Source organism: Nymphaea colorata, chromosome 2 (assembly GCF_008831285.2).
Source record: "Nymphaea colorata isolate Beijing-Zhang1983 chromosome 2, ASM883128v2, whole genome shotgun sequence".
Taxonomy (NCBI): Eukaryota; Viridiplantae; Streptophyta; class Magnoliopsida; order Nymphaeales; family Nymphaeaceae; genus Nymphaea; species Nymphaea colorata.
The window spans coordinates 34,568,081-34,590,010 of record NC_045139.1 but is presented as its reverse complement, the minus strand read 5'-3'; the positions used below and the strand labels follow the sequence as shown (position 1 = coordinate 34,590,010).

The 21,930-nt window shown below is 36.2% G+C and overlaps 2 protein-coding genes across 2 annotated transcripts; both read right to left on the bottom strand.

Annotated features, from left to right (window-relative positions):
• Window positions 1-754: 754 nt before the first annotated feature.
• Window positions 755-12,615, bottom strand: LOC116248640 (uncharacterized). Its single transcript, XM_031621546.2, has 6 exons — window positions 12,410-12,615; window positions 7,171-7,429; window positions 6,319-6,355; window positions 5,612-5,717; window positions 5,402-5,512; window positions 755-1,239 (listed from the first exon to the last, which is right to left on the bottom strand). The coding sequence occupies exons 1-6, from the start codon at window positions 12,509-12,511 to the stop codon at window positions 1,123-1,125; spliced, it is 732 nt and encodes a 243-aa protein (XP_031477406.1). The 5' UTR covers window positions 12,512-12,615; the 3' UTR covers window positions 755-1,122.
• Window positions 12,616-15,978: 3,363 nt separating this feature from the next.
• Window positions 15,979-20,359, bottom strand: LOC116249286 (uncharacterized). The gene is made up of 6 exons (XM_031622506.2): window positions 20,085-20,359; window positions 18,218-18,476; window positions 17,644-17,680; window positions 17,182-17,287; window positions 16,507-16,617; window positions 15,979-16,375 (listed from the first exon to the last, which is right to left on the bottom strand). Exons 1-6 carry the CDS (start codon window positions 20,184-20,186, stop codon window positions 16,244-16,246), a joined length of 747 nt encoding a protein of 248 aa, XP_031478366.1. The 5' UTR covers window positions 20,187-20,359; the 3' UTR covers window positions 15,979-16,243.
• Window positions 20,360-21,930: the final 1,571 nt, after the last annotated feature.

Genomic DNA, 21,930 nt, shown 5'->3' with positions numbered 1-21,930 from the left:
TAGAGTTACAATCAGATTTAGATGGAAACATCTTTATGAGTTACGAAAATCCTCCAGCCGATATCGTTGGGATTGATTTCAACAATCATAGAGAAGATGACACTGATATGAGGAAACACCCAAATCTGTGCTGATTGAGAAAACACCCAAATTTGTAGATATCTCCTTCCCAAATATGATGGTTTCAACAATCATAGAGAAGATGTCGCTGATATGATGAAACACCCAAATCTGTGCTGATTGAGAAAACACCCAAATCTGTAGATATCTCCTTCCCAAATATGGTGGATGGCCTCCTTATTTCTTTGTAACAGAAATCATCATACTATTCAGAAGAAAGCCGAAGTTCCTACCCAACCTCGTATCTTATTAGAATATAAGACATGCTTTCGATGCTTGGGAATGCCTCGTCCACCATACTTAACTTGCATGTCAGTGTTCATCTTTTTTGTCACAAGGAATTGATACTTAAAAAGTTCAAAACAAGAACCGGCTTTGTGCCAACCTCCTCGAATGAGCATCTTGGTCACTCAAAAGACGAATCAAGGATCCACGCTTCTCTTGCGGAACCGGTCGGAATTGTTGAATATGACCCTCAAGAACATGGCTGTGATTTTTACGGGGAGAAGTTTTGCCCGAGTAGGCATCTTGTCTGTTTACACGCAAAAATGCTAGGGAAAAGTTTACAAGGCAGTCGCGTCATGGTAAAGAATTTAAGCATAATAAGTAGCTGCCCAATAAAGTTCAGCAGCTTCATTCATTTTCGATAAAGTGAACAGCAAAACAGTTTCTTGAATTGCCACTGGGGAGAAAGAGAGAGAAAAAAATAGGAATATTATAACTTGCTACTACGACCAGAAAAATATTAGCCACAATAATACAAAACAGGAAAAGTAACTTAATTATTTAAAAGTAAAGGCTATCCAAGCAACAAATGAACAACTGTATGAATCCACCGAGGCCTCCAACGGAAAATGGGAATAGAATTGACATTGAAGAGAATGTGTCGTGCTATGATGCCAATCGAAAAGTTCCCTCTCGATAGATCATGTCATTTCTAATGTTCCCACCAGGTGGTAGAGCCAAGTGATCCACAGAGAGAGAGAGAGAGAGAGGGAGTCCTTATGATTGGTGGATGGGAACAAGGGGCAGTTTGCCCCCATATGGTTCCGGGAGTTGAGCTTCATCTATGTCCTCCAACAAGGTCTCTTTCAACCGTTTGTTTTCTACAAAAACAATCTGCAAATGACAAACTCGGCATTAGTTTCTGATTTTTTTTTTGTAATTATTTTCCTAGTTTACTAATAACCGGGAAAAGGCAATGTTTGTTATGATGCAGCCTAAAAATAAAGGCCAAAATAATGAGATCAGTGCGTAAGATTTGCAGAAAAGTGTGGAAATGTGCTCTAACTATATATCGAGCCACGATGCATCAAAATTGCTATATGTTACGTTCTTGAATACATGCAACAGCTTTGATGTATTGCTTGTATGTTTTGAGACAAGTTGGTTCATCAAACGACCATGTTCCTTATGATTGCATGAAATATTGATTTTTCAGCCCCTCTTATTGGGCGATACAATGAAATACTACTCCTCCTACTCACCCAACTACTCTATTTCCTTTCATTTACATGGTAGCTTTTTTTTTTTTTTTGAATTTTCACCTTACTTTTGCTTCTTTGGCTTTCCTTGATTCTACTATGGAACAATCCCTTGAACCGTCCATCCTAAAATGGACACAATAGAGCATGTCTAAATTAGGGTGCATTCAACATAATTTAACAAGGGAATTGTATTATCATTTCAAAGTGGAAAAAGCACATGCCTAGCTAAAAGCGCATGTCACTAGAGAAGAAGCCAAAGCAACTATCCACAAATATGTGGTCTCCTCATCAGATGATCCAGTCGCTGCGCTATGATGAGCATCATGCCAGGATCTAATGGTGACCATAATCTAGTTCACCAATATACTAATTATTCCTTCATTCCATACCATATATCCCAGCATTCAAACATGTATATATTAAGACTTCTTGACTAGGCGGCTAGATCATTTAAAAGTTATGCAGTATTATCATATTTTTGCATACCATTAGGATCATTCTTCCTCAAATGTCAAAAGAACCAATATCCTCAACCTTGCTCATGACATATATATATATATATATATATATATATATATATATATATATATATATATATATATATATATACACACACACACACGTACACACACACACATATATACATACATACATACATATATATTGCTTTTGACTGGCATTTTCACCTAAATTCCTAGCTTTGGTGCTGTTCCACAAAATTTATGAACAACGCACATGTCCAATTGGTCAATTAGTTTAATGGAATGCGGTTCATTTGCCTGGAATAAGCACTACACACCACCATGTCGTTTTCATGGCTCACAAATTCCTTCATCCTCATTCTTGGCCCTTCACATTGGTTCATCAAAGCAATTAAATTTAGTAGCTTCCACCATCCATTATTAGTTGCACTTCATATTGCTTTAGCTTTGTTTTTCGACACCAGCTCCCTGTATAAACAATCCAGTACAGTAGCATTATTTTTCTTTTCCTAAATTCCACTTATAGCCTGATTGACACCAATATTGAAGCATCCTGCTACCTACCAACTGAATTTTCCTTCTAAGTTCAGACACAAGAACCTAGCTAAAATTTGCTTAAGCAAATTTGGCGATGCACTGATAGATTAGAAAGTAAACAGACAAAACAATGAGTTGTTGCCATGGACAAATTCAACAAGCTAGGTCCAGAAGGAAGGGCCATTCTATGGCTAGTTATTTGTGCCCTATATGTCTTCAACATTGAGTGGCTTAACAGTCTAGACATTCAACAATAAATCGAATTGCACCAACTGCTAGCGAAACATGATGAGCCCACTTATGCTTGAGGTTATATCTATAAATGAATGTCGTATGTTGATGCAAATATTGTCGTCGGATAGAGATAGCCATGCACTGCTGAAGAGAGTTTCACTCTTTAACCAACCTCAGCTATCTTCTTAAACAGTAATGAGAGCTTCAGTTGGTCAATCATTGTTAGATTTTTTTTTTTTTTTTGTAAACGCAAGAAATTAATAATTACCTCAAATATTTAATAATATTGACTAGCGAAAGAGCATGCAATAACTGTGAGAAACAAAGCCCTGAGGGTTTGGGGTACTGGCTAGGGCTACGGCGGCCACTTACTGATTTGAGTGGCATGGCTGCCATAGACTTGCAGTACTGTGGGCTCCAAACTTTGTTGTCATTGCTCCCACTCAAGGCTTAGGATTTCCTCTCGTACTTACCCGAATAACTATGAAATATGAACAAGATTCGTCATTCTTTAGTGTGCTTCTTTCATCTATGGAAAAAATCTTAAAGACGTTGTCAGTTGAAGCCAGTCACTAGCTAGCCTTTTGGGACAGAGGACAACAAGAATTACAAAGCATTTCGTAACGCATAGTTATTGTAGCAACATATGTAGCCGTAAGAAAGTTGTCCCTAAGAAGTGCATGCCACTACACAACCAAGCTAATATTATGGATGGGAAGGCTGGGTTGTGGTGAATCCCAAAATTCAATTGTCCTTGAACTTACCTGTTTCATCTTTATGTCACAACAATGCCTATTAAGAAAATATAACTTCTGCGTACACCCAGCTTCAAGCTGATTCCCTACAATTTTCAAAACCTTATGGACAATTCACAAGTGTAGCTGCAAATGTTATTCATTTGGTTGAACTAGGCACTAATGGTCTATAAGGAGCAGACCAAGGGATGGCAAAAATATCACTCTTTCCCAGGTCCTTTTTTGGATGTTAACTGAAGCTGGCTATTTGGCAGGCTAAAATGCACCATACCAGCACTCTACTAAGTTTTGGGTTGGGACATTATAGTTAGCATCAAAACTACATTCAACAGTCGGAATTAGAAAATTCCAACAAACAATTCCATGTGTTTGGATACAAGAATAGTTTTATTTAAAATCTTGTGTCCAACATGTGATGGCATGTACTCTTTAAAAGCACTAGATTGTAACACTCTATATGAGAGGACTAGGAATACCTTTATATTGATGCATAAGATTGAAAGTTTCAGAGGGCTTTACAAACTTTGTTGTCCTTCCACCAATTTTCTTGGTTCTTATTTGATTTGGATGGAAACAGATGCCAGCTATAGAGAAAGATGGTGTTCCACAGAAAAGTTACTTTGGTAGGTTTTAGGACAAGTTATTATAGATGGAATTAACGTTACATGCACTTCAAAAATTGAAAAGTCTTACTGTCTATCGACTAATCTATAATCCTCTGTGAACATCAATAGAACGTTGGCTTGGTTTATTTGAAAGAGAAAAAAGAAATCTTTATCCAAGAAAAAAGGAGCATAATGAAGCGTGGTCTGTGCATTCGTGCCCTCACCAAGCTTTTGAACCTAGATAGTTAATAGTAGGGCACTAAAGTCTATAAATTCCCCAAGCATTCTTACTTATTCTCGAAACCATAAGATTATTCATAAGTTGTCTCATATGTAGTGTTCCATTATCATCGAAAATATCATGAGTTTCAAATTTAGATGTATTCATGTAAACTTGATGGTGCATGGTCAATAGCCATCTTCATTCATCATCGGAGAGGCTTAATATTCAAAAACCAGTCCAATTTTTATCAATGAGTAGGGGCGGTCTGAATCATCTCTTAAACCACCAATTAAATTTCTCCATTCTATGAAAAAAGTATTAAACTTGCTCAATGTGTAAATCTAATGCCTTACAAGGGAATGGTAAGAATCAGGGACGGAGGCAGGTGTGGGCATAGTGTAGGCAACCCACGTAGACCCACAAAAAATGTTTATTTTCTTATTGAACTTGAATGGCAGTTTTCCTCATTTACACAACGGTGCCCTTTAAAAATTTAAAATTATACAACAAGTGCCCCTTGATCAGAATTTTCTCGCAAAAGTCGAAGGATTTATGTTTGGTTTTTGTGTGCATATGTAAAGTCTTGCTCTATTGCATGCTGAATTAATTCTTGTAAAAATTTGACTCTTGAATCACCAAATTCTAATACCAAAACTCAGTGCATTCTGAGTAGCAAAGTTGGACCTCCTGATAAGCACTCTTGATGGCATTATAGAAACCTAATTCTTTCATTCGATGCTCCCCTTTCTACTCATCTAGTGCTTACTAAAATATTAGATGAGAGGGAAAAAAAAAGTTGGCTGTCTATTATATGTGTGTGCATATGTAGACAAAGTAAATAGTAATACTATAAGGACTGATTAAGCGCCATTCAATCAAATTGATTGAAAGTTCATAAGGTAGAACATGTAAATTGATTTTTCAAGACGATGTAGGCATGAGGAAAAGAATAACTAACCTTCTTCTTGGTATTGTTATCAATGAAGGGGGAGATCATCTTCCATGCAGTCCAAAAGATATATGGTGCATGAACAAGGTACACTTTCCCAAGCCTTTCTGGATAGTACTCCTACAATTCCAGCGATTTACTTCTTTCAGATAAGCCCCCCTTCATGCATCACACACGCACACACACACACAAGAGAGAAAGAGAGAGAGAGAGAGAGACCTGCATTATCTCTAATGCAGCAAGATAGGCCCGGATATCACAATTTGCATATCCCCACCCTTGAAGATCTCCAATGACCACAAACTTTTCCTGCCCACCTGACAATCTGCATACATGAAAAAAAACTTAAAGATGCCCGTGGAATCCAGAAATAGCTAGCAATCTAGTGAGATAGATTTGAGACTTCACAGCTTAAAGACGGCTAAGGTATCAGTAGGTAGAAGTAACTTGCTTATTAGAAGTTGAACGGCTGGTGGTCTGAACAAAGAAAGATGGCTGACAATATGATGAAGAGTTACCTAAGAAAGAAACGCCAGGTTTGTGGTTAGGTGATCTAATTGAGTATATAAGGGGCTGTTTGGTAATAGTAACATACTTCTACTGTCGACCATGAACTTGCCTAAAAAGTGGGGCAGATTCTTGAATGGCATGTCATGTCTCATGAATCTGCCCCAATCTTTTTAGCTATATTAATGAGACAGCAGCAGTTTGTTCTCGTCGCAGAATGACTCCTAAATGAACTGGTGGCAGAACATATAGACTCAATCAGATGAACTAGCATAACAACCTCTGCAAGGATTCAACCAAACAAGAAAAAAAATACAAACCATTCCTGATAGAAGATGTTATAGAAATAAAATCGACTTACGGTAAACAGAGCATATTATGATGGAAGATGTTTCAATATTTGGACAAGGGTGTCTCACCTAGAACATATCTTGTCAATGACATAAACCAAGAAGCCTGCAACCATCAAAGTAACAAATGTAAGCAAAAAATCAAAAACTATTAGTATGAGAAGTTTGAATGGCAATTTTAATTTTGGTACCTAACTTCTCATGTGCATGCAACGTCTTCTACCTTCTTGAGCTTTCCTTTGAAATGTTTTAGTTAAATACATAGCTACAAATAACGTCTCGAAGTTTTAATCCGTGAGGTTTTTCTCGAGTACAATAAGGCGAACTTGAAAAAAATGCGATAAAGTTTTAAAAATTTTAAAAAACTAAAAAGGGAGAAAAATAAGTGAAAAACTAATAATACAAACATCAAAAGATAAGTATATTTATAACAAATAAAAAATAGAAAATGAAAAAAAACTATTGGGCATTAAAAAATTAAAAATGAAAAAAGTGAAAAAAGATTGAAAAATACGTGAAAAAACATGTTAAAAATGCGTTTTTTTTCATTTTTAACATTTTTTTGAAACAAATGTTTTTTCTTAAGTTTTAAAAGACCATTTAATTTATCTTTTTTTTTTTGTTTAAAAAAACAAACGCATTTTCCGTGACTATGGTTAGAAAAGGAACAACTCTAATTAGACTAATTACAAGCTTATAATTTGTTCACTGTATTGACATTAGGTGAGCAGCCCCGATGAGACCCACAACCTAAGTGAGAGACAAAAACCTCTCAATCTCCCTTGCCCCCACAGCCATGGGATACATGAGCACCGAAGTGAGGCCAATGTATGTAAGCTAACACATGCTTCTATCTCATTTTTAGGTACAAGAAATGACATCTTGACAACTGGACCAAGGCTAGAAAGAAAACATACGTACGTTTGAATTCATCTATGTCCCTGTTAAAGCAAGTGTGCCTGGCTCCAATGACGACAGAGATGGGCCTCCCCTTCTTGTCAAACCCTTGTCCAAACATCTTTTCCTTGGCAATCTCATTTAATATTTCAGACTCTGAAATGGAACCCTTTGGGACGAACTCCCGGCGCCATCTTAGGAACTTGAGGAACAATGCAGCAGCCTTGTCAACGTTGAGATCCCGTGCACGCAGAAATCTTCTAAGCGTCAAATCATCATGGTCCTGCCAAATACAGTCTTTAGCTTGTAGATTTGATCAAGTGACTATATATATATAGCGAGAGAGAGGACTCTCAGTGCACACCATAAGCCTAAATGCGCTAGAAAAATATAATTTTTTTTCACTATAATTCTAATTGTATCAAGAATAGCTTTATTTTTCCTTTCCAATGCCATGTTTTTTGGTGTATTGAAGTTGTCACTTATATATTGTTGAATTCTATCAACCTTACAAAATCCTTCTAACAGATTACAAATACTTTGTAATGAAATTTCCAATTTTGTTTAATCTAAATATTTAAATATGGTGTTCAGTTCTTTTTATTTCATGAGTTTTAAATTCTTCAAATGCTTCAGGTACTCGTGTCTTTATTAAAAACAAACTCATATACTCCAATTTTATTCATCAATGACAATTAAAAAAAATGTTTACTTTGTCCATGTGAATTTGGTTCTAGTGGTCTACAAACATTAGTGTGTACAAGTTTCAATATCCTCTTATAGCAATCAAAATTTTCTTTGTATTCTAAAGAAAGCAAATTACGATTCATATGAATATCTTAACCTTTCTAACCCATACTATGAAATTACCTATGCTGGAAACTTAATATTCATAGAAAGCGATAATTCATGTGTTCTATCTTTCAATTTGAAGGAAATCATATGTTTTCCTTTGTTGGCCTTTGAAAATCATCTCCAAATGTAGCACTCTCGAGTTACACAAGCGTCTCTTTGTTGCCGGTTGCATGCTTTTTTAACACCACCGAACTTTGTTATACATTTCAAAGTATAGTAACCACAGTTCTTGCAATTGAAATATTGTACAACAATTCTTGCCGTTGTATCTTTAGTGATTGCAGTTTTTTCTGGCATTCTTGAAGCCTTGAAATATTGATTCTCAACAATACTCCTAAAAGAATAACTTCTTCAACGTTTCTTTCTCCGCAAACATAGTCACAGCTTACATATCGTCTTCCTTTTTGACTACTTAAATAACTTTTGTGTCGTTCATCTTTTAAAGAAAGTTTAGAATATATAGAGGACGCTTATTATTATTATTATTTTTTAAACTTTTGAATGGTATTTAGCGATATGCTCAAACATGAAGGTGAAAAATACAATCTCAGTAGCACATACATCTTCATTTAATCTTTTGGCCTTTGTTCTTTGATTTGTTTATCATAACTTGCACCCATACAATTAATTAGAACTAGCTTTTTCAAAATTTGTAATATCTCAAGATCAGCTCCCAATATATTCATATGAATTTCTATAATTTAAGCAGAACAAATATATCTTTAAAAATTTTCCAAACTTCCTGCGACATGAGTATATGATTTCCTTCTCTAACAATAGTAGGTTGAGGCATCAAGGTTCCTTAATTGGGGAAGCCTTGAAGATCTTGTTTCTCTACGAATGCAGCCATTTTAAAGTCTTTCATGGAAGAAAAACAGGTAGATATCTGGCTTTGATGAGAATCATCTGAATGGCATTTTTTAAGAAGATCTGACGGTGGAGATTGTATTACAAATACATAATCTAATTTGTGAAAATTTTCAGAGTCTGAAATACCCTTCAAAGGAGTGTGTGTGTGTGTGTGTGGGGGGGGGGGGGGGGGGGGAGAGAGAGAGAGAGAGAGAGAGAGAGAGAGAGAGAGAGAGAGGGGCTAAACAAATAAGTTTCCTTAAAAGTATCCATCGTTTGACTTCTATATTCATAACTTAAATTAATTTAATCTCTCTAGAATCGATAGCCTGAATGATTTTCATGAAGTTTGATATATGAGGATCTGGTAGCTATATATATATAAACACTTAGATGCTGCACGGATAAGGAAAAATCTCAGCCCTCAATCTTTTCTAACAAAAAAGAAAATGTGTGAACTAATACTAGATATGATGAAAATAGCCCATCACCTTTTCATTATAATTTTTCTTTCAATTTCTGATCAGTAATTATCCATCCATCATATATGCATCTAGCACTATATATATATATATATATATATATATATATATATATATATATATATATATATATATATATATATATATATATATATATATATATATATATATATATATATATATATATATATATATATATATACATACATACATATATATATATATATATATAGGTCAGGACAAAAACAAACCCTTTAAATATGATATTTAAAATGTTTTTTTTTTAAACCAAACGTTAGCAATATGATTATGAGGATAGGTTGATGCAGAATATATATCAAGTTGATCATTTTTTTGGTTTTAATAGTGTTGTTATAATAAACAAAATGAATGACTCTTATAGAATCAACAATTTAATAGAAGAAAAATCAACATTTTTCATAAAGCCGACTTGATTCAAAACATGTTTTATATCAAAATAGTTTTCATAAATATATTAGGATGTTTATATTTTAAAATTTTAACAAAAAATTAAAGGGTCTCGCTTTTATCCCTGACCCAAGTACTTGGTTGCCAATTTCTCTATATTATATATATATATATGTGTTGGTATATCCCAAACCACTTAAAACTCAACCTCATAAAGTCATGTTAAAATATATTGAGAAAAAAATATGAACACTCTGAAACAAAGGTGGAGCCACATATGGGCGACGCCAATCCTTCATTGATTCTTTATTTTTATGTTAACAATTTTAAATATTTGTCATATTATATACATAGTGTCCCTTTGGATATATAAATCTGTGAATGGGTGCTCCTCCAAAGTTTGGAAGAGTTATGAACACTAATTTAACACAAAATAAGTGTTAATTGAAGTTGTTCCTATAAAACATTGATGTTTTTCCTAACAAAATTTTGAGTTACAGGAGCCACAGATTTTTGTATTACTATAAACACATTTATCGATTAAAAAAAGGATTAACTTAATATATGTTTCCTATGAAAATATTCTTATAATCATATCTATACAGTTGGATTAAACAAAAAACCGCATCTACACACACAGTCTGTCAAACTCCATGTGTGAGAGGCAAGACTGTCTCGATGGTCTGGGGATCTGAGCACCAATACATTCCTATGAAATTGACTAATATTTCATTTATATTGAAGACATTTGTTATTATTTTCCAAAAGTTTCTTCTTTCATTCAGAACATGCTGGACGAAACTAAAACATTTTTTTCCATTGACCTCCACAGTTTTATTAACTTTATTTAGTAAAAGAAATTAGAGAAATGAAAGAGACAAAAACGATAGCTTGATCTGATTCCAAGTTCCAACTCCTCGATAAAAGCATGCAATTGAAAATTCACCAAAAAAAAGAGGTCTTCACACTTTCATAGGCACAGCTGATAGAACTTAAGACTTTGAATCTAAAGAAGCATGGAATTCATAATCCAGGGGAGCGAGTTCGCTGTTTTTCTTTTTAAAATTCATTATAGAATAAAATTAAAAAAATTGTCAATCCCAATGTAGAATAGAATTTCTTCGCCCAAAGCACATGATTTTTATTATTGTGTGCACTTAGCGCGTGGAATATGGGAAACTTGTAAAGCACAGCTGGTCTGTTCCAACAGAAAGCGAAAAATAAAAGACTTGGAAGGTCAAAGATCTCGACTCCTTGGTATTTTAATATTTTTGATGATTATTTTCAGTGAGATTAATTCATACGCGTTGGCATCTCTGAAACTTCACAATTTAAAATGGTCTGTGATCAGAAGGATGGAGGTGAGAATTCGATTTGCAGATGCTCAAATCTCGGCAACATCTACCATAAAAGAACTCCTAAATTATGCAACAATTTCTTTTTGCAGGTTGGCGTGTTAGAAGTTGTTTCTGAACTGAGAATGAGAAAAAAAGAGATCAGAAAATTGAGAGCAACTTGCGTTGAAAAATTTTCCAACTTTGAATGTGGAAAACTTGTGGGCACAAGAAAAAAAAACCAGATTCTTGAAAATATTTTCATATGCAAAATTTTGTCTAAATAAGAAAAAGAAAATTATGATCTTTTTTCTGACCAAGAGTATTGTTGGAGCTCGGTTTTAGACTAGGTTTTCGTCTTTGACCTTCCAAAATGAGACGGCATTTACGATGTCCATGCCTTGCGTTTTCTAATTGCTTAGTAAATTTTAATGAAGGCCACGCTTTTCATGCACGGGAACTATTAAATAAGAGCCTGGAGTTAATTTCTTGGAAAACGGGAAATATTAGCTGCAATTTTAATTTTCAGTACTGACTTTTATTTTGAGAGTACATTTACACCATTTTAGATAATATTTTTTTTGTTTTTTTTTCAGGTTAACGAAAATTCGAACTCCTTTATTTAACAGTTTTTATGAAAAATACATCCGATATTAGAAAATTTCAAAAAAAAAAGTTCACCTCTTTTAAATATGAGCAAAAGTTAGTAGCCAGAGTAGAAATTGTTCATAAATAAAGAAAACTTATTGTGTTTGATTGTCTCGGCTCTTTGATCCGAGACTGCATTAAAAATTAAGTAGGATCCTAGTAAAATAGATCTTAAATCCACATTACATGCAAAAATCCAAAGTTTTAAGTGTAGGGAGGGGGTCCAACCTTAAATATGCAGAAATTAGTAATCTCATATTACAACCTAATAGAGGTGTTGATCAATGCCAACCAAACCAAGTGCAGTAACCAAGTTTTACCATCAAAATTTGTTCAAACGAACTACTTGGGCTGATAATACCAGGTTGGTAGATGCATTCCCTAAAACTATATCTACTCCACTGAGAAAAATAAACAATTCAGACATGAATTCAACTCCATGTAGAAGAAACTAATTAAGAAATTGTCAAGAAACCCATTTCTTTATAACATCTGGGAGGAAAAACATGAAGTCCTTGGAGAGCAGTTGGCAGCACAAGAAAGGGAAAAAGAAAAGCCAAAGAAACTAACATCATGGTGGCAAGAAGGAGGAGAAGGGGAAGGAGGAGAAAGAAGATGGTAGCTAGAGAGTTAGCTTTTGAGCAGAAGAAGAGGGTGGAGAGTTACCTTTGCATCTGGATCTTCTCTGTTGACGGCCATCCTTAGCGACTCCAGATTCTTCTTCTCCAGGTTCTCTTCCGCCTTCACATTCTCTCCTACAGTAGCCATGAGCAATGAAATGGAAGCTCAGGATCTAGAGAACCGCGACTGCAGGGAGGCTATTTAAGGGGCTCGACCGCCAGATCAAGAGATTCTGACAGTCAATTCTCCAATGGCAGTAACATGGCCCAGCTTCGAGTCCATTAGTTGAATGGCGGCAATGTAGTCAGGACTGGTTATCCTCTCCGCACAAAAAATTATGCATAAAAGATTACAATGACTAAAATACCCTTGATTAAGTATAAAAATGAGTTTTTTGGAAGGACAAAATAAGGTTATTAAAAAGTTAAAAGTCTCAAAAATACATTGTTTGATAAAAAAATTTCCAGAATAGCGTAATTCCTCGTTCTTTTTTTTTTTTTCCCCTTCGTGCACATTCGTTGCCTGCAGACCCATTTAGAATTCCCTCTACATTTAACCTAACTCACAAGTATGGGTGTGTGGGAGTGGATACGAATGCGACAATTTTAAAATTATGGATATTAAAATACATCCAAAAATGCAAAACTAATACAAAACGAACGAGAAAAAACGTAAAATAGGTGAAAAACACATTTTAAATAATTAATATAAAAATAATATGCAAATTTAAATAAACATAAAAAATGCAAAAATATTTTTAAAAACACTGTCCTCAAAGTGTGTCGCTGTACCGGTGTCCATGTATTGGTGGGTCGACCTGGGTACAGGACAACAATTTCGCTGTATCTATGTCACCTAGCAGCATCTGTTCTTTTCCGGAACAAATGAACAACTTTTGAGTTCGGGGAAGAGTCAGTGGTGCGTGTTTGTTGCGTCCTTTTTTTTTTTTGGAAAAAAAATTGAAGCATCAAAACATATTTAATGCGTTCAGAGCTGGAATATATGGAACAGATTGGGTGGGTGGAAGGATGGGAACTATATTAGTTTTGAGTGTGTTTTGAAGTGTGGAGTCCCTTAAGTAATTCAACGATTCAAGGGTATCATCATTAGGGCTGTTCATCGAGCTGAGCTAACTCGAGCTCTACTCAAACTCGATTCATTAAACAAGTTGAGTTCGAGTTAAGAAATGAACTCACAACCTAAACGAGTCGAGCATGAGTTAAGTGGCATCGGCTCGGTTAACCTTGGTTAAGCTCAAAAAAGAAAATATATGAAATATATCTCGTGAAATTATGAGAATAAGTACAGTGCTCAAGTGGATATGCATATGACTGGTATTTGGTAGTTTCCGTGCACAAATCTATATGCCCCATCTTTCTTTAAAAAGACAATTTTTTAATGAGAGCCAACTCGGCTCGAACTCGCTCATGAACAACCCTAAATTCATCATTATAACTTTTCATTGTTACAGTGTTGCCTTACACACTTTTCTTTAAATTGGGCCAACAGCTCTTTGTTTTTGTCTTTGTCTTGTTGGATTTAGTGAACGTGAACATTTAGTGTGGCCTTAGATGCATGGAGAACATTTAGTGTGGCCTTATAAATGTATGTACATTTTAGTCTTTTAATATTCTTATAATTTCTTTTTTGTCTTTTAAAAGTATCATTTTTGTTTTTACTTTGACATATGCATTTTAATTATTGCACATTCCGTGCTTGCATAGATGTGTCACATACTTGTGTACGTAACCAGTTTCATTCTCGTATGTTTGCGTAGCTTCTCTTTTTTGTACTCCATATCATGGAGCGTGATGTAAGAGGGTCTAGAAGTAAGTATACATCACATTCATAGTTTCAATTGAGTACATGTCATAATAATGCGCATCTAGAAATCCAGAAACGCACTCTTTGATCAATTTGCTTTTGGCGTAGTATGTGATTAAGATTTTCTAAAGAGGAAGATCACTGTTAATTGATAAGAACCTGGAGTTTATATATGTCTTTTTCCTCATGAAACATTGTAGCATGTTGTGTTCCATTTATTGAAAGATATATATTAAAAAAAAATTAAGACACGTAGCATATATACAGTATATTAGGGTGGAGCCATGATTTTCTTTAAAGGCGGGTCGAACAGTTCAATCTTTGAATCCGAATAGGGCTAAACTGAGTTTGAATCCAAACAATGCATGACACAATTAAAAAAAATTTAATTTTTTCAATGTAATTTTTTTTTTTCAATTAGCTGAGGTGAGGCCATGGCCTAGGTGGCCCTCTCCCTCCCTCCACCCCTGGTTAGAATGGTTCCCGTCCACTCCTTTTCATGTTCTCCATTTTTTTATAAATTTTTATCCAATTTTTTTTTCGTTTATATCCTTTTTTTGTTTATATAAAAACAACGGAACAAATTACATGCACAAATTTTTGCTTGGTATATATTTGTTGTCTGTACACCAATGTGATCTCTCCTTGGTAGAAGAGTTTCTTCACAATTTTGCACCTAAGAGTGCCAGCAACCTACTTTAGGCAAATGACTCTCTCATATCAGCTCAATGGCATAGTAGCATGTTAAATTGGTGTGCCAGCTTAGTCATCAGTTTACTTTTTATGGACTCTATTTTTCTATATTAAAAAGATGCATGATACTTTAGTTGACGAGATGAGTGTCTCGCTTCCACTCAAATCTCAAACTGTCAGTTAACTTAAAAGACAGAAAGACGAAGAAGAGGTTTCAACCTTGTTAGGGTATCTCTCCCTTTGTTTTTAAGATTCTAATTAATCAAAGATTATATATATATATATATATATATGCACAAGTTAACAAAAGTAACCGTTGCCGTCACGTTTTCTTTTTCTAACAAACCATGCCTTATTTTAGCCTTGATATATTTTTTAATTGCCGTGATATCAGCCACACAGGGGAATGCTCCTGTTTGGTGGTGTGACCCATCAAGCCTTGGGCACAAACTTTGAAGTGGGTTTGGTAGAGTTGGTTCAACTACTAATCTTTATGGCCCATTAATATTTCAATCACAGCTGGAACGATTGTAACAGCTTTGTTTGTATAAAGTTGGCCCATCGATAACCATAAGCTTTGGTTGTATAAAGTTGGCCCATCGATATCCATAAAAATTTCAAAATCTTTAGTTAGGTTTTGCTTCATTTCAAAATCTAAATATACAACATATATAAAACGTGGATCCGTAGATGCTTTCGGTGTGCGTTTCTCTCACACGCAATGCATCAGAATGCGTGCAAAGATGGACAGATAGTTAGTTAGAAGATTTTAATAAACTTTGGTACTAAAGATTAAATTATAAATATAAAAATACAGTTATTTTTTTCAAAAGTCCAAATACCCTTTTAAAGGGACAACAAGTTTACAAGTTTGGTTTAAGGAAACTCAATGGTTTTCTTATTTCTCTCACTTCACTTACTCTTTTCCTCACCCAACCCAACCGTCTAATCAATAATGTTTATATGAAATAGATAAATAATTGAGAAAAGTAAAAAAATGTATAGATTAATATTACATGATGAATTAATATTACCCTTTTCGTTTTTTTATTAACTATTTATCATGTTACATATATATATATATGAATGGTTGCCACTTAATAGTAATGCCCTTCTATTGATTAAAACAAGGCGAGGGAACAGACGGAACACCATGAAATAAACCTGCATGCTTAAGCAAAGTAGAACACATAAAGGGTAGGTGCTCCGATTGTTCATGCAAGACGAAGAATGAGGCAGGGAACAACACCCGCAGAAGAACAAGGGGAGGGGATTTTCTTCTTCTTCTTCTTTTTTTAGTTCGTCCTTGAGGCTCCAAAATTATTCCTGCAGATGGAGAAAGAGATAGAGAGGACGTGGATATCATTTTTTCACAGAAGCGTCGCGGTCGATGGGGAGGAGCGGCTGTTTGCCTCCATACACATCGGGTAGGTGATGCTCATCGATGTCTTCCAGCAGTGTCTCTCTGATGTGCTTGTTCTCCACGAAAGTTATCTGCCATAAAGTGAGCAGAGAAGAAACAGAGCCACCATTAAAGCACAAAAGGAAGGACGTTGCAGAACACTTGGAAGACTGGTTTTACTAAGAATTAATTAATTGGGGAAGGCATGATGAGGAGAGGTCACCTTCTTCTTGGTGTTGTCATCGATGAAAGGGTAGACGATCTTCCATGCCGTCCAGAACAGGTAAGGCACGTGCACCATGAACACCTTCCCCAACCTCTCAGGGTAATAATCCTGCATTTTTTTTTTCCACCACCATTAGCAGTGAAAAGGGTTAATAGTTAGGTACATACATTAGCCTAAAAACTGTAAGCTCCTAAAAGGAAGGGTTAACCACTCATCTCGTGGTTGATCCATTTATAAATAAGTTGAGTTTGAGCTTACAAAGATACTCAAAACTATAAATGAGTCGAGTTCGAGTTTCAGGAACTTGACTCGTTTATATTGACTTAGTCTCGCAAATCAGAACTCTATATAATATTATTAGAAGCGGTTTGTCTAAACTCTTACACAAGTTAAAAGACGAGTTGATGCTTATACGAGTTAATGCTAAACGTGTTAACTCTTAAACGTGTTAAATGGGTTAAAAGAGTCGAGTTCAAGCTCGATTTTGTATAGCAAAGTCAAGCTCGAGCTCGACTCGGCTCAAAAAAACTCGCATTCAAGCTGAGCTCAAGCTCGAGTTTTATGAGCATAGTCGAGTTTAAGCTAGCCAAGTTCGGGCTCGACCCCGCTGGTTTGCAGCCCTAACTTTCAATATACACCACCCATCCCGACCAGTTAAAGATAGAAAAAGACCTGCAATATCTCAAGAACAGCCAGATAGGCTCGAATGTCGCTGCTGGCATATCCCCAACCTTGGAAGTCGCCAATCAGTGCAAATTTTTCTTGCTGAGCACCAGTTCTGCAGAAAAAGTAAATAAATAAGTAAAAGTAAAATACAAGCAGAAGATATATGATAGAAAATAAAGGGAATTTTTTCATAATTAATCTATTTATAAACCAAAATACCCAAATATTAAATTAGTCTCATGAGCTTTGGATCACCTAATTCTTCGGTCCAAAAGCTGAAAATTAAATTGATAATTTGTGGTTTTGGACGGGACTGTATTCAATTCCTCCGACAAGAGAGCGAGGGCGAAGGCAGAGATGAGGTCTACAAATAATTACATAATTTTATATTGATATTTTAGGATAACTTTTTTGGTTCATATATTCGTACCTTTTAAATATTGAAAATTTTATAATTAAGAGCAATACCTAGCACAGAGCTTGTCCATCGCATAAACCGCCAAGCCTGCATCAGGGATACCAAATAAAAAACTCGGTTATCATTCTCTATAAATATGTCATCCTGTTCTAAAAGTAGATGTAAGCAGTTCACACTCGGGTCAGATCTGCCGTTTTTATCATACTTGTATACGAGTTTGGACTTCAAATCTTGAAACTGAATACAGATCCAACTTTTATATGAAATTAAACTGTATACCCAACTCTTCCCTATATATATATATATCATCCTCAGCTTTTAAGCCGTGGGGGTCCGAGATCAGAGCGAGGTGGACCAGCCGCCAAAAACAGTCTATTGAGTGGTCTGGACCTTCAATAATTCTTCGCTAATAGAAAAGGAATTCTAAAATTTGCAGTTAGAAAATGCCACAAGTAAGGTAAACTCCATAGAACCAATAATTTCTCTGGTGTGACATGAGAAAATCAAACATCAAAATATTCCTTAAAGATCTGGCATATCAATTTCTTTCTCCCTGTCTTGAAAAAAAAAAATTGCATGTCCATCAAGAGCGATCGTTTAATTTGAAGTGGTAAAAGAGTGTACGTTTTGTTTCTTCGAGGTCTCTGTCATCAGAAGTGTGTTTCCCCACCATGATCACTGCTAGAGGCCTCCCCTTCTTGTCGAAGCCCTGCACAAACACCTTCTCCTTTCTGATCTCATTTGGGATTTCCGATTCCGAAATGAAACCCCTCGGCACAAATTCTCGTCGCCATTTCAGGTACTTCAAGAACATTGCAGTCGACTTTTCGATGTTCAAGTCCCGAGCCCGCAGAAACCTTCTCAGCATCAGGTCGTCGTGTTCCTGAACACCACACCATAAGTGAAGACGGTTAATGAGCAATCAGATTTCCCATTTGATAACAGTAGAGGACTCCCCAAATTTCTGTATTTTGATTACAGCAAGTAGTCATTCAAATACTCCATTAGAGTACTGTAACTGCTCTCGACTTTGATTAATAAGGGTGGGCACTCCAAGGCACCAAGTGTATGCAGTAAATTCGAAACCATAAAAGCAATTCATGATGCTAATTTCTGTCAACATGTTTGCATTATTGCATAGTCTGCCTGTTAAAATTTCTGCTAACTGGCGACCTACCAACATGTGGCTGGCGATGGTAAAAGTGCTCACACTAAAACAGACAAGAGTTTTAAGGACACGGTCAACTGCTTCCTCAATAAATGCATTAATTGCAGGTCACTGTAAATTACTTCTTTTTTCCGTGACACCCACCCGAAGGAGATTATGTTAAGCATCAACAAAAGGAATATCAGCACTCGAGTTTCAGTACTCCATTTCTTTTCCTTTTTCTGAAGGAGACGAGTGGGGGTTAATGGGCAGGTGAGCTTCCACCAATATACATCACAAGGAACGCTCCTATTGGGAAGATGAAGGCAGGAAATAACAGGGTCAATCTAAGGTCTTCATCGATGCTCTTCACAGCTTCTTTCCTGATAATAACAGGAACTCTGGTATATAACCATTTTGTTGGAATAAAGGTAGGGGGCCTAACCCAAGCAAGCTTTTTACTTCAATTTCTGAGTTCTGTTTTAAATGAATGGAGGTTTACTAATGGCCTGTGCTGTGCGACCCTCTGTGTTCCACATTCAGAGGAACGGAAGGCCTTGAGGGAAAGAGTCGAAAGTGCCTCTTCATCAGTGCAAGGAGAAAGAAACCGTTTAAAATGTGGCAAAATCTAAGAAAGTGGGATTCAGCAGATCTCTGAGTTTTTTAACCATCTACAGAGTTGCACATGGGCTCGGACTTTCCGGTCACGAGGATTTCGACTTCAGATGGCCTGGGGCAGCGGTGGTTCCATGGAACTGGGAGGCGTAATGGGCAGGGAAAATTTCAAGAGTGTTGACAGTCTAAGGCTTGTAGCTGTGTCAGAAGCAGAGGTCTATCTTGCTGATTTTTTTTAAAAAAGAACACCAATAAATGCTCCATGGCGAGGAGGCCTCCTATTGCTTGTGGAAGTTGAAATTTTCTTACCAGCGTAAGGGTTTCTAACATGCCAAGCCTAAACATTGCTTTTGCATATACAGAAAAGAAGATACCAACAAGAGCTCCAGCCACTTAAAAATGTGCAGAATTTTGCAGATTACAGGGGAAAAGAAAAAAGAGGGAGAGCTTGAAGAGAGATTTTGCACGGTGATGCACAATGCTCTCTAATTCAATCATGCCCTCATTGACAAACAAAGCTGAGAACTGAATTCCTCTGAAATGTTAAGCCAATCTTGAAATATAAAGGAATCGACAGTCAAAGAATAGCAGCCTGAGAAAAAGATCTATTAAACTTGACCGAACAAACAGATCTTCCACATCCATGAAACTATAAGCCAATTTCACCACCATCGAAATTCATAAGGCCCACGAAACACATAAAACCACGAAGAAAAAGAAGCAAGATACCTTCGCATCCGGGTCCTCTTTGTCAACCCTGGCCCTGAACAACGCCAACTTCCTCTGCTCCTCGCTCTCATCCCCGCGGATGCTCTCTGCAACTTCTCCCATGGTCGAAATGTGTTACAGAAATTCGCAGGTGTCCAGGAAGGATAGAAGGGTTCCTATTTAATGACTCCAGAAAGATGTGGGACTAATCGCCATTGAATACATTTATTGTCAACCATCAATGGCTTCTCCTTCTGTGGAAAGGTAAACAATAAGTGGTCATAATTGTGCCAGAGTCTCCTGCAATTCTCAGGGCACAAAGTCGTGAGTGATTTAGACACTCCCCATCTTAATGTCAATGAAGCCATAGACCAACTGCTTGGAGAAAGTTCAGGAATTACGTTTATTATTAATTTAGTTTGTTGGTATTTTCTTTTCTAAAGTAATCCCCCAAACCATATCAAGCGACACAGACAGAGAATATCTTCTTCAGCTGTAAAAAATCTCAGGCTGATTCCTCTGCTATGTGGCTAGTTTTATATTTTTCTATTGTTTGAAAGTCAAGCTGGATCAGACAGATCTTTTTTCCACCTGTTTTTGGTGTCAGGTGACCTTTGGGTTCCTTTACTTTCAAGGTCTAAGGTCAAAAGGAAATGAAAGGTTCAGGGCCTCCGCATCCAAAATGGACAATCTTTGTTGAAAGGCAAGTAGATGAGTGGTGTCAAAACTTATTTTGACAGTTAAACGGTGAAATAATCCTGAACTGCATCTTTTTACCTGCGTTTTGGATGGCATGCGACAGTCAGAGAAGCATCTCTGTGGAAGATTGACAGTCACCCTCTATTCTTCTGTAGTATTTCATTTATTCAATACAGATAATTGCCAATCCATATAAACAGCAAAAACTAAATACATTATTATGCCCTATACATGTCACAAGGACGCAGAGCAAAAGGACACCGGCTTTAGCATACAATAAGAAACATCTGGACGTGCCGGAACGTCCGCCGGCACACAGGTTAGACATCAAGATTTGCAGTAAAAGATTTTCCTTCTCTTGGATTGAGCTGAGATCCGTGGGAATCTAAAAACTGTGGATCTCAAATAAGAGACTCCCCCCCCCCCCTTCCCACGTCCACTGTTTTTCAATGTAAAAGGGATATGAAAACACATGGCAGACCTCAGACCAATCAAGAATCCAGGCGCTAACGCTGCATCAAAGAAGCCACACGGCTTCTTTTTCCATGAAAAAATAAGGCAAGAAATTTTCTTGCTTTTTATAAGATAGCTGACAGTATTCAGTAATTTAGTTCTTATAAAGCAAAGATTGCTAAAAGAATGAAGATACATGTCATGGGCAGGCAAGCATCTCATGGAGCATCGTATAATTACACTGCGAAGATGTTCTTCCTACCAAGTTGACTCCATTAAAAGATGGACAACCTGCAAATGCTTTAACTGAATATTCTGCCCTTCAATGGCTGGTGGGTAGGTTTACAGGTGAGTTTGGGAATCGATTTTATTATATTCTCTGCACAACAACCTGGAGTATTCTATCCGTGTCAACCATAACCAGTGATTATTGGGAATCTTGGAGTCATATAAATTCACTTAAAACTATCTCATACTGATGAGGGTGGATCCAGCCAAAGCTCATGTAGAAGCATCATTAGAATCTCAAGGCTTTTGAAATTTGAGTTGTAGATGAATGCAACCTACATAGTTTATTAGATAGATGTCCACCTTTTCCTAATGTGAAATATTTTGGATGGTCCAGGATATTTTACTGTATTAAAATGGGATTTTGATGATGTAAGAGTTGATTCTTATATCATGTAGAGAACACAAAGGTCAAATACCATGTAAA

Bases quoted from the DNA above. Each gene is read 5' to 3' on its own strand.
- LOC116248640 (XM_031621546.2), bottom strand. From the start codon at position 12,511: ATGGCTACTGTAGGAGAGAATGTGAAGGCGGAAGAGAACCTGGAGAAG. The intron at 6,356-7,170 runs GTACGTATGTTT...TGATGGTTGCAG, and splicing joins GGACATAGATGAATTCAAAC to GCTTCTTGGTTTATGTCATT. The intron at 5,513-5,611 runs GTCTCTCTCTCT...CTGGAATTGTAG, and splicing joins CTGCATTAGAGATAATGCAG to GAGTACTATCCAGAAAGGCT.
- LOC116249286 (XM_031622506.2), bottom strand. From the start codon at position 20,186: ATGGGAGAAGTTGCAGAGAGCATCCGCGGGGATGAGAGCGAGGAGCAG. The intron at 17,681-18,217 runs GTACACTCTTTT...TCCCTGATGCAG, and splicing joins AGACCTCGAAGAAACAAAAC to GCTTGGCGGTTTATGCGATG. The intron at 17,288-17,643 runs GTATTGCTCTTA...CTTTTTCTGCAG, and splicing joins ATGGACAAGCTCTGTGCTAG to AACTGGTGCTCAGCAAGAAA.